Source organism: Rhinolophus hipposideros (genome assembly GCF_964194185.1).
Source record: "Rhinolophus hipposideros genome assembly, chromosome: 24".
In the NCBI taxonomy this organism is placed as follows: domain Eukaryota; kingdom Metazoa; phylum Chordata; class Mammalia; order Chiroptera; family Rhinolophidae; genus Rhinolophus; species Rhinolophus hipposideros.
The window spans coordinates 29,108,091-29,122,462 of NC_138070.1; the positions used below are offsets into that span (position 1 = coordinate 29,108,091).

The 14,372-nt window shown below is 40.1% G+C and overlaps 1 protein-coding gene and 1 pseudogene across 8 annotated transcripts in view; both read right to left on the minus strand.

Moving 5' to 3' along the window:
• Nucleotides 1–14,372, minus strand: part of NFRKB (nuclear factor related to kappaB binding protein) — a 38,472-nt gene that overhangs the window by 15,605 nt on the left and 8,495 nt on the right. For 4 of the 7 annotated variants that reach the window (XM_081036692.1, XM_081036689.1, XM_081036690.1 and 1 more), the window contains 9 exons: nt 8,648–8,775; nt 7,771–7,945; nt 7,087–7,188; nt 6,396–6,469; nt 5,498–5,582; nt 4,954–5,134; nt 4,589–4,697; nt 4,246–4,372; nt 3,928–3,993 (listed from right to left, as the gene is read on the minus strand). In XM_081036692.1, the coding sequence (XP_080892818.1) occupies nt 3,928–3,993; nt 4,246–4,372; nt 4,589–4,697; nt 4,954–5,134; nt 5,498–5,582; nt 6,396–6,469; nt 7,087–7,188; nt 7,771–7,945; nt 8,648–8,775 (1,047 nt within the window). Of the gene's footprint in view, nt 1–3,927; nt 3,994–4,245; nt 4,373–4,588; nt 4,698–4,953; nt 5,135–5,497; nt 5,583–6,395; nt 6,470–7,086; nt 7,225–7,770; nt 7,946–8,647; nt 8,776–14,372 lie in introns of all 7 variants that reach the window. The other 3 variants (XM_081036691.1, XM_081036688.1, XM_081036693.1) reach the window with 1 other exon arrangement.
• Nucleotides 12,050–12,905, minus strand: LOC308492138 (general transcription factor 3C polypeptide 6-like; annotated as a pseudogene). The gene has a single exon. The product of its transcript is annotated as a general transcription factor 3C polypeptide 6-like (transcript).

The window sequence follows — 14,372 nt, forward strand, 5'->3', positions numbered from 1 at the left end:
CCTCACAGAACGCATGCCTACCTTGTTGCTCACCGGTGCACTTCCCACCACCATGTTGAGTAACCGCCACATCCACACAGATCGTCCATCCAATATCCTAACGCCAGTTCTGGGACCTCAGTAACCTCCTACCTCTAACTCCACCGCAGCCACTCCCTCCCACAATCACAACTGGACTCTGTCATTACCTAAAACTGCTCCATCTTCAAATGCCTTATCCGCTGCCTAATCCATGCCTAAACCTGGCTCCAAATAAGAATCACCTGGGAATTTTTAAAATACCAAGGCTCAGGTTCCACCCAAACAATTAATCAGACCTCTGTGGGTAAGACCTAGGCAGCAGTATTTTTAAAAAGTTCCCCAACTAACTGCAATACACAGCCAGGGTTGAGAACCTTTCTACTAATCTATACATTCTGCCCCACTCCCAACCATAATCATCTAGTTTTCCTTGCTTATTTACTCCCACCAAAACATTACTGGGACTCAACAGAACTGCTAGTCCACTTCTCAGTCCCATTAGCCCCCTTCCTTCATACTTCTCTCCCTACTCAGTTCAGAGCCTACGGCCATCATTTCAATGGCAGCCTTACCAATACAGTAATACTTAATACCTCTGCTCTCTTATCTGCATCGTTCCAATCTAGCAAAACTCAAATTCTGAACTATCTATTAATATATCCTCCATGCTTCAGCTCAGACAGCTGAGGGCTGTCAGAGATACACAAAATGGTAAAGAATGCCACTATAAATGAATGACAAGCAGCCTCCACTGGCCCCAACACCACCCAGTAATCTAATATTGTCTCTGGTCAAGCTGGTTTTCCCACGCTCCATAGTAACTATTTCCTCACTCTTTTCAACCTCCCTTTCTCATTCACAACAGAACCTCACCTCTTACCTTCTACTTTAACAGAAAAGTCATCAGACCAAACTACCTCAAACTTTCCACAAAACCTACAAGCCTACTGCTGTATATCCATTATATGCTATTTTCAGAAATATACTGCCTCCTGCCATCCAAGGCCAAGCCCTTCCCCTTGTCTCAGGAATTTATATGGTAAATTTCCCCTTCTCTCCTGTATTTTCAACTTCCTTCTTTTTCACTGTATCCTTTCCATCAACACTTAGACTCAAAGTTTCTCTCATTTCAAAAAAATACCTGTCTTGACCGTAAGTTCCCCTTACTATCCTTTCCTCCCCTGCTACACCTCCAGAAAAAATTATTTAGATTGTTAAAAAAGTAATAATGGAGTCACTTTAAACTGGAGACGGTGCTGCCATGCCAGAGGAACTGCCGTGTAGGTCTTTATGCCTCAAACCTTTGGAATGTTCAAACAGGGCAAAATAACCTTTGGACTGGGCCTAAATATTGTGCCCAAAGAACTGTTTGCAAAGATAACAAGAAAGCAGTTACTATGGCTACTGGACTGATGACTACCAGAATGAAAATTCAAGACATTGTTCAAAATTAGCGTCGCTACAGGGTCAAATATATGGTGATGGAAGGAGAACTGATTCTGGGTGGTGAACACACAATGTGACATAGAGATGATGTATTACCGAATTGTACACTTGAAACCTATGTAATTTTACTAACCATTGTCACCCCAATAAATTTCAATTAAAAAAAAATTGGCGTCACTATGTTAGCTTATCTGCACCAATAGAAATGCCCACTATTGATATAATTGTTCCCCTTCCATAAATACCCACTGTCTTTGTCTCCTAACTGGAACATCATTTGGGCTTCTGCCTAAATCAGTGCTTCCAGAATAACTATTCTTTTTTTTTATCTCAAATAAATGTTTGTTGCCTCTCACTTTGAACGGTCTTTTATCTTTAGGTTAACGATATTCACTGTCTCTTTAACCAGTGGTGTGCCAGTAAATGTCTAACTAACTGCAAGAAAGGGGGCCCTGACTGGTAACATTTGCAGATTTCCATGGTACACATTAAGGGTCAGCAAACTGGCCACTCTGTTTTTGTAAACAAAGTTTTATGGGCACACAGCTATGTCCATTCACTTACATCCTGTCTACAACTGCTTTGCACTATGATGGCAGGGCTGAGTAGTTGCAACAGAAAGCATCTGGCCCACAAGATTAAAATACTTAACACCCAGTCCTAGAAGGTTTGCCACCCCTGGCCTAAGAGTCCCACTATGGCTGATTTCAAGCCATTAGCTTTCAGCTCACCACTGTCCTTACTGGTCGTCATTCTGATAAGGAATCACTCTTACAAGAAATTCTTCATTCCTTCTACATCCACAAATCCATACTTTTCATATTACTAAACCTTTTGGTAGCAATCAAGACTAACGACCACTTCCCAATTCTTGGCTCTCATTCCTTGGCTTCCAAGATTCAACTATCTCATGGTTTCCTCCAAACTCTGTAGTCACTTCCTCTCCATATGCTCTCCCACTCAGCCCCTTCTGCTTCAGTTTCTCCAGGCTTAGTCCTACGCCCTCTTTTCTCCTCACTTAACACTTTCGCCCTATGCTTTTGGCTTTAAATACTGTATATATGCCAACAACTCTATCTTGACTGGATTCTAAACCCTAATGTTCTACTGCCTATTCAATATCTCCACTCAACTGCCTCAAAGGCAGTTCAGACTCAGCATATCCAAAATTAAATTCGTGATCTTCACCCTCACCCAAGTCTGGACTGTCCTCCACAGCTGCCTACTTCAACAAACAGCACCCTGATCCATTAGATACAAATCTAGCAAAGCGATCTGTGACAACACTCTTCCTTCATTCCCATATCCAATTCATAACCAAGTCCTGTGGCTTTCACCACCTAAAACTGTCTGAAATTTATCCATTCTCTCCACCCGGGTCCAGATTATCATCATCTCTACGCAGGCTTGTATGATCTTTTCTAACCAAAACTTCCCTGACACCACTGACCAACACTACTTCCTCCACCTGGAATGCCCTTCCCCTTCATCTGCCTTGCTCCTTCCTAATCATCATTAACATTTCTGCTCACATGTTCCTTCCTCAGAAAGGCCGTCCCCAACTCTGTAGTAGGTGTAGACCAATGCATCATAATTTCCATCCTTTCTGGTACTTTTCCCTTACAGAATGTGTAAATCTGTTATTTCATTTGAATGACTATTTGTTCCCCAAACAAACCTTAAATACCACGAGGGGAGCACGCTGTCTATAACCAGCAAACCATTGTATCTCCTAGCATCTAACACAGTGCCTGACACCTAAAAGCTGAATAAATGTTATAAGAATGGATGAATCTACTGCTTTCAGAACCTTCTTTCCATGTATCCCTTCCTAGACCACTCGAGAGAGAGTAAAGAAAAAGGTGTGGGAATTTCAGTAGGAAATCAACATTCAATTTCCTCATCACCATCACCAGGTAACAGTCACCAAATTATTTCAGGTGCTGTTACTACAACTTACACAGTAAGTGGAACTTTATAAACTTAAAACAAAAATAAGGATCCTGTTCCTTAGAAATAACTGTTCCTTCTTCAGAGCTGTTCAACATCTTGTTGTATATTATCCTCAGGAGCAAAGCTCATTTTTACAAAAGAAAAATAACTATATTACTACAAATTAATCTAAAACCATAGGTACAGTTAATATAAATGTTGATTCTATTGTAAAATACCCCTGCAGATTTAAATTTAGCCTGCACCAGAATGCACCGTAATAGAAGCGCTATTCCACCTCAGCTATGGTGAGCCAAAATCCAATGGGAGGAGGGGAAGAAGGTGAAATTCAGACCATATCAAAGGGCCTTGAAAGAGTCTTTTACTAAGTAACATAGGATTTAATACTGCCGTTTTCAAACTTCTACTGGGCTATATATACTACTGAATGAAAGGCAAAAGAAGCTTAGGGGAGGAAATGAGAGAACGAAAACCTAGTGTTATGGGAAGGTAATATGAATTACTTACCAAGCAATTTCCACTGCTGAGTTTTCTCTTTGAATTCAACAAATGGAGAGAAACTGGAAGGTATAGCTGTAAGAAATGGATTACATAAACAAGCCACACAGGTCAGAGAGTGCTAAACTCAGAAAAACTGACATCCCTGAACTCTGAGATAACTTCTGAATGTTTCATAGTGTATCAGGATAGCAGAGACCTCCAAGAAATGCATGGCATTATAGAAAGCCAGAATGGATTTAACCAGTAAAGCTGCAGTTCACTATAAGAATTAATTAGACAAAGAGGGGAAAAAACATAGTGACCCTACAGAAAAAAGGACCTTACCACGGCTTTCTCCAGCAAGATACTGCAGGGCTGGTAACACCAACTCTGCCCAGTTGGGAGCCGCAGAGAACCAGCTGTTCAGGGAGCTGGCTGGAGATGATTGCCAATCCAAAACCCGCTCCTCTAGCTGTGGGAAAGAAAAGGGAGAATCGAGTTAGATTTTTGTGCCACACCAGCAATTCCACGAATGCGCAGAGAAGCAGGGATGTTTCTGTCCAAGTCTGCCCAATCCACAAAACAAGGTGGTTGCAGGGCTTTGGGAGGGACCCAGAGTTCTGCTTCTCAAGCTATAGACCACTAAAGATTTCTACAATTTGAAAACTGACTTTTCCAAAACTCTTACCACAGGAAGGCTAGACAGCCCCTCCAGCAGCAAGATCTCTAATAGAAGAGAGAAGAAGCTGGAAGATATTTCATTGATTCCAAGGCAAGGCTTGAGGTCTTCAAGAGGCCTAATAAGTGAAGAAAAAAATGTAAGAACAAAAAAGACCCAGAACATATCTCTAGATTGGCTTAGGTCCTCCAATCCTCCAGGCAGTCATAAAGAAAGTTCAATAAAGGGCCACACTACACACCTTCCCTAACAGGGCCCCCAGGGCTCAGGCCTCACAGGATCCACACAAACCGGATCACACCAAGCACCGGTACTGGGCACAGCCCTCAGCTACACCTTTCACCCTCGAGCAGCAATCCCCGTTGCTCACTTACTCCTCCTTGATAGCAGGTACTGCCAGTGGAGATGCAGCCTGTGACAGAGGTGGGATCCCTTCAGTACTGCTTAAGGGCTCAGCCAAATCCTCTGTCTCGGATTTGATCATTTTTATTTTCTTCTTCTTCTTTTCCTCTTTTTCCTTAACCTTTTTTTTGAGGACAGCCAAGTCATATAGGGCTAGGAAGAAAAAGCAATGTAAGTCAAAAACTGCAAGTGAGGGATCTTTGCATATTTTCCCAAAGGCCCATCTGTAAAAGAAAGAAAAGTCTCAAAAATAAGACATTTAGTTTGTTTTTGTTTTTTGGTTTTTACCAAAACCAGTCATTTACAAATTAATATTAACACTTACTAAGGAGCCAATGATCTATCGTTCTGACTTTATATTCATTTTCCACCTATAAATCCATTAGAGGCAATAACAATAAAAGGTTATCAGCCAGAAGAAAGCTGTGATTTCACTTATTTTTACAACATGTAGAGAGGCTCGCGTAATTTAACACCATGTTAAGATGATGACTACCTACAGAGGACATCATTTACCTGCTAGAGAACCTTTCCTGCCAGCATTTACTCGGGTCATGATGTCATTCAGAGTCAGGTCCCCTGTCAAAAGGTCCGGGTGATCCTAGATGTGATATTCAGAAATTTATTATGGAAGCCTGAAAATGGAGCTAAAACTGGGGCTTTGCCAATTTATCTAACAGATAATTACATTTTACATGCACTTGAGGAAATCATGTTGAATTAAAAATATAGAGATAAAAACTGCTCTTCATAATGGGGCATAGGAGAACCCAGTTCCAACCTTTCTATTGTATGGCATTTAGTTTATAAAGCTGTTTTGCATTCCTTATTTTAGGTGCTCTTCAAACAGTCTTGTTAAATATCATTCTATTCTACAGTCTGAAAATGGGATTCAGAGAAGTTAAGGGATTTGCCCAATTATCATGGTAAGTGGAAAAGATAGAAGTCAGTTCTGACTTCGTATGTGGGACCTTCCCACCTCACCACTCTGCCTTAGACGGACTGCCTTTTCTTCCTTCACTCTGCTCACTGACTTGGATGCACTTGCATTACCTTGATTCAGTGGAGTAACAGAAATGGTACAAGGTGGAAAGAGCACAGGATCTGACTCCTGGCTCTGCCACTTACTAGCTCTGAGCACTGGTAAAATGGATATGATGCTTCATATACCAGTCTTATTATAAACATTAAATCGGACACTGTGTCAAGCATGCCTCATAAAGTCAAAGCATGTGTCTTTTTCTCACATCTTTGGTGTTAACTAATCTCTTTGGCTGCTCTTGTCCCCTAACAATAATAAGGAAAGGAAGCAGAAATGAGGTAGTGACTACCCGTTATCTTCCTCACAATAGCTAATCCAGATATATTAGACTGTAACTGCTAATGACCGCTCACATCCCGCCCCCAATCTTACTGGTTGATGTTTCCGCTTCTCATGGTGCTTCTTTAACATTATCTTCAGGTCACTGTCCCCCAGTTCTATTTTATCTGAGAGGAAATGAACCAAACCACATGGACTAGGTCATTCACTAACACAATGCTGAAATATAAATCTTTCTGGTCACTTGTGATATTTGAAAATAAGATATTTCTCTGAGTTTCCCTTCTGACTCCTGTATACTACAAGTACCAACAATCTTGAAACAGTCACAGAACCAACTCTTCAGTTTGCCTATACAATGGTCAATAACAATGATTTCAGTTACTCAGCTGCTCCTAAAACACATGAAAGGTTCTTAACATTCTTCTTTGATTCCTATCCCAATTAAAAATTCTTCTCTAATTTCATACATGTTTTAAGAAATTGTTATGGCTCTGGTACCCCTTTTGTTCTATTATTGAACGGTCCCTTAGTATTACTATTTTAAGATTCTACTTTAGCCCAAAATACCAGCTGAAAAACTTTCAAAGCAAAGGATGGAATGAAGGCCTATTTGTAAAAAAAAAGTGGGAGTATACAAAGTCTTCTCCAAATCTCATAATTCTAAGGAACACTGCTTTGTTTTCCTGGCAGGTAAGAACCTAGTACCCACCTCCCTCTAAGGGAGTTCTCAGATCCACATCCAGATTTCCCAGAATGTCCACAGCATCAGCTCAGTTCTCACCTGCAGTTTTCATATCCGTGGTCGAAAGCGTGGGCACCACCCTCAGGGGCACCGCAGGGCTAGGAGAACGCGCTGGAGAGCTCGGAAGCCATGAGCTGAGATCTTCAAAAGAAAATTTTTCTTGTAAATCCAACGTGGCTGTGGACTCCAATAGGGGAGATTGGGTAAGTGGCCATTTGGGTTCAACAAGGGTAAGCCAACAACATGAGGCCAGGGTTCCACCATTCCTTTCTGACCCTTCCCCAGACGAACTGGAGCACACTTAGGTCATATAAACGGCTCTTCCAGGAAGAGAGACGTGATGGGGTCGCATTGCAGCAGGCCAACAGTCACTACTACTCGCCTGTAAGGGGAAAAGCAGTTCTCTCAAGTGGCACAATAGGACCAGACAAGGCCTACTGTGGAGAGCCCTGCCATGCAGGGATACATCTCATCTAAACTCAAGTGCCATTAAGCATCAAGGGTAAAAAAGGCACGTAGTCATGTCCCACGTAACAGGCATGTCTGTGCCCAAAGACCAATGGGTTCTGAGTCCCACTACCCACCACCCACCCTGCCCCAGATAAGACAACTGGGATGGCTTCCTGGCTGGGGAGGTAAATGGCTACCACTGGCTCCAACCAAACAACAGGCTGCTGGTATAATTCCAACACCTCAGCTACCCAAGTAACCAAGGACACTCACCCTCTTCATCAGATGACAATGCTGTGTCACCACACTCCTCCTTCACTTCCCTCAAGACCTTTAAGTAGCGCTGCTGGGTTCGCCATTCCCGCTCTTCAGGTGTGCGGGAAGGTGAAGGGCGCTTCTGCCGGAAGTGAAGGGCGGGGCCACTCCGCCGGGCCATCTCCAGTAGGTCCTAGGAAGAGATCAGATGGGGATACTTCATCATCCAAAGCTTGTTCTGGTACATTCTCAGTCCCCAGTTTCTTCTCTTCATTGTTTAACAAGTGCTATTCCCTCTCTCCAGATCATAAAGAAATGCATGTATATGAATATGTCCCAACAAAAAGGGCCTATATTGATTATTACATGGCAAAAATTCTAAATCTGAGTGAACTGCTCCATCGAGAATGAATACTTATTATATGACACACCCAAATATTTCCATACTGAAGTTTAAACTACTTACAGCAGAACAACTTTACCTCAAAGAATTACCAGGCTGGTCTGGCCCCAGGGACCACTAAGCTTAGTGCACGACATATCCGTCAGGGCATTCGAGGCCCACACACTCTCACACATCAATTCCTGAGCAACCTGGTTCTCTTAATAAGCCATGATGGATCTGAAAGCCACTTATGTAAATACTGAAGCTACAATATTTCATCAGTTTTAAGAGGTACCTTTTTTTCATGTTTTAACATCTCTGAAATCAGAGTACATCTTAAAACTGATCATAAGAAAAAATGATATAGCTTAATTGTGCCATGGTTAGTTAACTGGTATTATTTTTTTCTTAGTGGTGTCTTTTGTACTTGGTACCTGAAACACTTCTTAAGGTCATGAAATCTGTGAGTTCACTGTCCACATTGTATAGCCAGTTACCAACATTACTTACACTCCGGGAAGCCAGAATCTGCTTCAGCAGCCGATGGAAATACTGCTGCTGAGAGTTGAGGTATCGCTTGTACTGTGACTTGAAGCATAGCTGCCGATACTTGACCACCTCAGGGTTAAAGTGTCCATCTGAAAAGAATAGAGGTACAACTATATACAGATCAGGTAACAGATATTTAATGAGTGCTTAAAATATGGTCAACTCAAATTGGAATACAGGAGGAAGGGGGGAGGAGATAACCTCTGCCTATGAGGAGCCTACAGTCCAGTGAGAGAGAAAATAAATAGGTAAACAGGTTGATAATATTCAACTCTCTTAAGTACTATACGGAAATTAACTTGAAAAAAACTGTAAAGAGAGTTATACCAGGAAAGGGATCGCTAATGAATGATACATAAAATGAGGCCTGATTAAAGCAGTTGTGGCAAAATATTCACAACTCATGAATATAGGTAAAAGTTATATGAATGTTTGTTGTACTGTTTTTCAACTTTTTCATATGCTTACAAATTTAAAAAAAAACCTGGAGGAAAATAAATGGGAATTTTTAAAAATAAGAAGTGAAAATGGAGAAAAGGCAGAAGGAACAGTATGTACTAAAGCAAGCCCTGAAGCAAGAAAGAACTGGCATGTTCCAAAACTTGAAATGTCTGATGACTAAAGCAGTAGGTTGCAGAGAGTAGGATGTAGCTAAGGAGTGACACAAAATGACCTGGGAAGGTGGGCAGAGATCAAACCACACAGAAACGTTTAGGTCGTGGTATGGAGTTTCGATTTTCTCCTAAGTGCAATGGAAATAATTTGAAGGGTTTAAAGGTGGAGAATGACATGGCTGGGAGCAAAAAAAAAAGAAGAAAAACTAGAGCAGCAATCTAGGTAAGAAATGATGGTGGCTTGGTCTGATGGTTTCCCTCTACATTCAACAAAAGCCAAGGCCCTAAAGATAATCTACAAGGCCCTTCATGACCTGTCTCCATCTCCCACCAGTTTTCCTTTTGCTCACTCTACCCCATCCCCACTGGCCTCCATGCTGTTTCCTGAACAGGCCATATATCTTACTTTCTCAAGGCCTCTGTACTTAAAGTTCCCTCTGCCTGCAATGCTTTCTACTAACACCCAATATTTTCACGGTTTACTCTTCCGACCTTTGTTAAGTTTCCATTCAAATATCAATGGAGAGGACTTCCCCAAATATCTTAGGTATGATAAAACAGCTACTCCCCAGCAGTCTGGTCCCTTTCCCTTTCTTATTCTTTGTAGCACTTAATACCAACAAATATTTGCTTATTTATCATCTATTTTTTCCTATTAGAATGTAAGATCATTACTGTATCTCCAGAACCTCAAAAAATATCTGGCACACATTAGCTAATTAATAAATAGTGGTTAGGTACATGGAAGTAGAAACTTGAGATACATTTTTGAGGGAGAAAGATTAGACTTGCTGATAGTTCAGATGCTGGGGCAGGAAGGGGAGTGGAGAGGTCAACTAAGCATGGTACCTCAATCACTGGACATGAGCAATTGGTACCATCACCTGAAATGAGGAGGTCTGAAAGAGGTCCATTTTGGATATATTAGATTTGAGAAATATTATGATGAGAAAGACTGAGAGGAAAATAAGAAGTTAATCAGAAAGCTAAAATACGGGGTCAAAGCACAAGGTGTTTCTTTTTTCCCCAACTACTCTAATAGTATCCAAGGCAATTAATAACAGCAAACACTTAGTACTTCACATAACTGCCACTATATAAGGGCCTTGCATACAGTAACTCATTTAATCTTCATAACAACCCTATTAAGAAGGTACTACTAAAGTCTCATTCTACAGATGAAGAAATTGAGAAGGTAAATTACTTGCCAAGGTCACACATGTAATAAAAGGGGAAATCAGGTTTGAACTCAGGTAGTCCAGCTCCAGAGGCCAAGCTCTTAACCACCATGTTATGCAGCCTATTATAGGGAAACAGGAAATTTGACCTTAAAGAAATGAGCCAGCACTCTCATGCAAATGATACTGTTTAATGTGTAGAAACTGAGCTAGTATTCTACTTCTTTGCCTCTGTACTTCTTTGAAGTTATGTTCCTTCATTCTTTAGTTTCCTCAGACTTTTTGACAGCTATTAAACACTACACCTCTGTTAAAATAATATTTGGAATATACAAAGTTAAAATAATATTATTTAAATTATTAGTAAATTAAAATACATTAAAATTAATTTAACTGCTTTCACTATTCTTTTTTTTTATGATTTGGAAACGTTTTTAATCAAGGTAAATTTTTTTTTTGTAAAAATTACAAAAACTTATTGAAGAAAAAAAAATCCTCATCCTAGCATTACATACAGTTATACTTCCAACAGTTATGATACATAGTTAATGTAAGGTGTTTTAAATTATTACTACCAAGTTAAACCATTTAAAATTGCCTTTTTTTCTGTAGTCAGAAACAATCAAATATTAGCAATTTCATATATACCTCAACCCGTAACAAGGTATCAAAGTCTGTGAATAATTTACATTAAAAAATACTAATTAGAGCAGTCTATGTTATCACTATAATAGAGTGACTGCTACTCACAGCTGAATTCCAATAATCTTTCTCAAGTGGGAAAGGAATGGAATTACAGCTAGAATATCACCAATTTTACCATTGTCCTAAACTATTTTTCTGTTCCCAGATATGTAACACGTACAGTGATAGACTGGATAATGGCCCCCCAAAGATTCTCATGCCCTACTCCTCAGTTTTATACCTGTTTAAGTTACACAGCAAAAGGGACTTTGCAGATGGAATTAAGGTTATAGACCTTAAAATAGTGAGGTCATCCAAGTGGGCCCAATGTAATCAAATGGACCTTTAAAGGTGGAAGGCAAGAAAGGTTGGTCAGAGATAGGATAATGGAAGAAGCAGAATAGACTTTAAGCAGGAGAGGAATTTGACCCACCGTTGCTGGCCTTGAAGAGAAGGGGACCATGTGCCAAGGAATGCAGGCAGCCTCTAGAAGCTGGAAATGGCCCTTAGCTGACAGAAAGGAAATGGGACCGTGATACTTCAATTTCAACGAATTGAATTCTGCCAACTGACTGAGCAAGGAAATGCCATTTCTACTCCCCAGTCACCCCACTCCAGAAAAGAACAAAGTCTTGCCAATACCTTGATTTTAGCCCAGGTGAGACCCATGTCAAACTGCGGACCTATAAAACTGTAATATATTTGTGTTGTTTTAAGCCACTAAGTTTGTGGTAATTTGTGATGGCTGCAATAGAAAACTTACCTTAGTAAAACCTCCAATTTAAAGGACTCATCAGAGAAGGGTCCCTAGTCATTTTAACAATATTTTTTAAAATTCCATTTATAACTGGTCCTTTAATGATTATGGTATATTAAGTTGTAGCAATAATTGCAAAAGTGTGTATAGCCAATAAAAATAATAAAAGAGTGAACTGAAAGCTACACAATTATTCTACATAAAAACTCTTAAAAGTTCATGACTAATTATTATGAAAAACATTTCATCTAGGAGTGATTTCTAAGGCAGCATCTTGAGTTTCCATAAAAATAGAACTTTCTGTTTCAGAAGAAGGAATATCAATAAGAGGTCCAGAATCCTCTATTCCGAAGTGCAGTGGTTTCTCCTGTTCATAACTCAGATCTGAATTATCTTTCATTTGAATCTCTTGCTCTTCTAACTCAAAGGTTTATCAGGAGATGGAGCTACAACTTCTTCATCTTCGTTTTCTTGTAGAAAGCTACAAATCATGTTTGGTCTATAAGAGAAATCATTATCCTGAATTTGCAGCCACTCCACACCACCTGTTTCCTTCTCCTTCCTTCTTTTCTGTTAGAAGAGTTCTTGTCATACTGAGTTTCTTCATCGTATGGCATTTATATTTTAGCACTGTTTTATTGTTGCCTTCTGCATCCACATGTTCGACATTTTCTTCAAATATAACACAGGTCCCAAGAGTGTCTTCATACTCTCCAGCAAAGACATAGCTGTCCACTTGCAGAATGGGCCTCTCGGTGTCAACTCCCAAAATCTTGCATTTATTTTCACATTTTAAGAGCAAGTCTGAATCAATAATTCCTGACAATTCCACCAAAACCAACTGCTCCTCCTCTTCCTCTTCTTCCTGGTCCCCTGGACTCCGCTCCTCGGCCGCTGCCATGATCCCGCTCCTCCTCACAGCCCCCAGGATGACTCCAGATGGCCGCCATCTTGAGTATACTTGCTTTCACTATTCTTAATGTGGCTATTGGAAATTTTAAAATTGAACTTGTGGTTCACGTGATATTTCTAGTGGCCAACACTGGGCTACAGAGCAGTGAAAAAGGAGAGAGTAATATCAGATAAAGCTGGTTAAGTGGGCAGGGACGAAGTCACACAGAGCCTCATATGAATTTTATTCTAAGGGAAGGCAATTGGCAAACATCCTCAAAAGTGAAGTTTTAAGAAGTTCTGGTAGCCATGTGGAGGTGACTGCAGAAGCAGCCCTGGCAAGAGTCACCAGTGGAGAAACAGTGAGTGAAAGCAGCAAGTGTAGAGAACCTGAAAGACAGGAACAATGAGAGGAAGAGGGATTAGCAAAGAAAGGGAGAGAGGAGATGTCAAAGACACAGGAAGAAATCCAGGACAGGGAAGAATCACTGATGCAAAGTGGGGAAGTGTCAAGACAGAGGAAGTGGTCAAGGCATCAAATGATGCAGAGGGATCAAGAAGAGAACGAAAAAGCATTTACTAGTTTGGAAATTACATGTTCACTCAAGAGACATGTAGAAGGAGGAAAATGCTTATTGGAACAACTGGTGAAATATAATGATATGGATTATATACTGGATAACAATATGTCAATGTTAAATTTCATATTTACACACAGAATTAAATACAGAAAATTTCTGTATTTTTTATATTTTTAAATTTGATCATTTGTGGTTATGTAACAGAATGTTCTTGTTCTTCAGAGGTTAATAGCGAAAAATTTAGGGGTGCTATGTCTGCAACACTCTCAAATTGTTCAGCAAAAATAATGATAATAAGCACAGTAATAAGAGAATAAATGTAGCAAAATGTTAATAGTTGGTGAACCTGGTGAAGACTATATAGGTGTCTGTTATAAATTTTTGTAACTTTTATGTGGGTGTGAAATTTAAAATTTAAAAAGTTGAAGGGGAAAGAAAAAGTGGTCACTGTTGTCATTAGCAAGAGCAGTTCTACGGGATAGTAAGGGAATAGCCACAAGGAGATGGACAGAATAACTGAAAGAGACAGCTATAGATGCCCTTACAGATGTTTGGAGATAAAGGAAAATGACAGAGGACAACAAAGGGGACAGATGGCTAAGGACTTCTTTTAGTATGAGACTCCTGAACACACCTATAGGCTCAAAAAGAGCAAGTGGAGTAAATATACAAGTAGAACAAATACATGGGACAGAAAGAATTGTTAACTAAGGAAACAAGGTCCCAGAGGAGGTAAAAGACAAAGGGATCAAGAGCAGAGGTTAACCTTAAGCAGAAGAAAAAGTCCTTCTTCCTCTGAGACAAGTAAAGTAGGTCAGAATGGAAATTAATTCAATAAGTGGGGTGAAGGCTAGATGTGGGAAGCTGGAGTTTATGACAAATGATCCTTTCCTTTATGAAATAAGAGGCAAGGGTATTTGATAAGCATTTGGAACATAAGGAAATCGTGAATATTTAAAACAGGATCAGGAAAGAACCAAA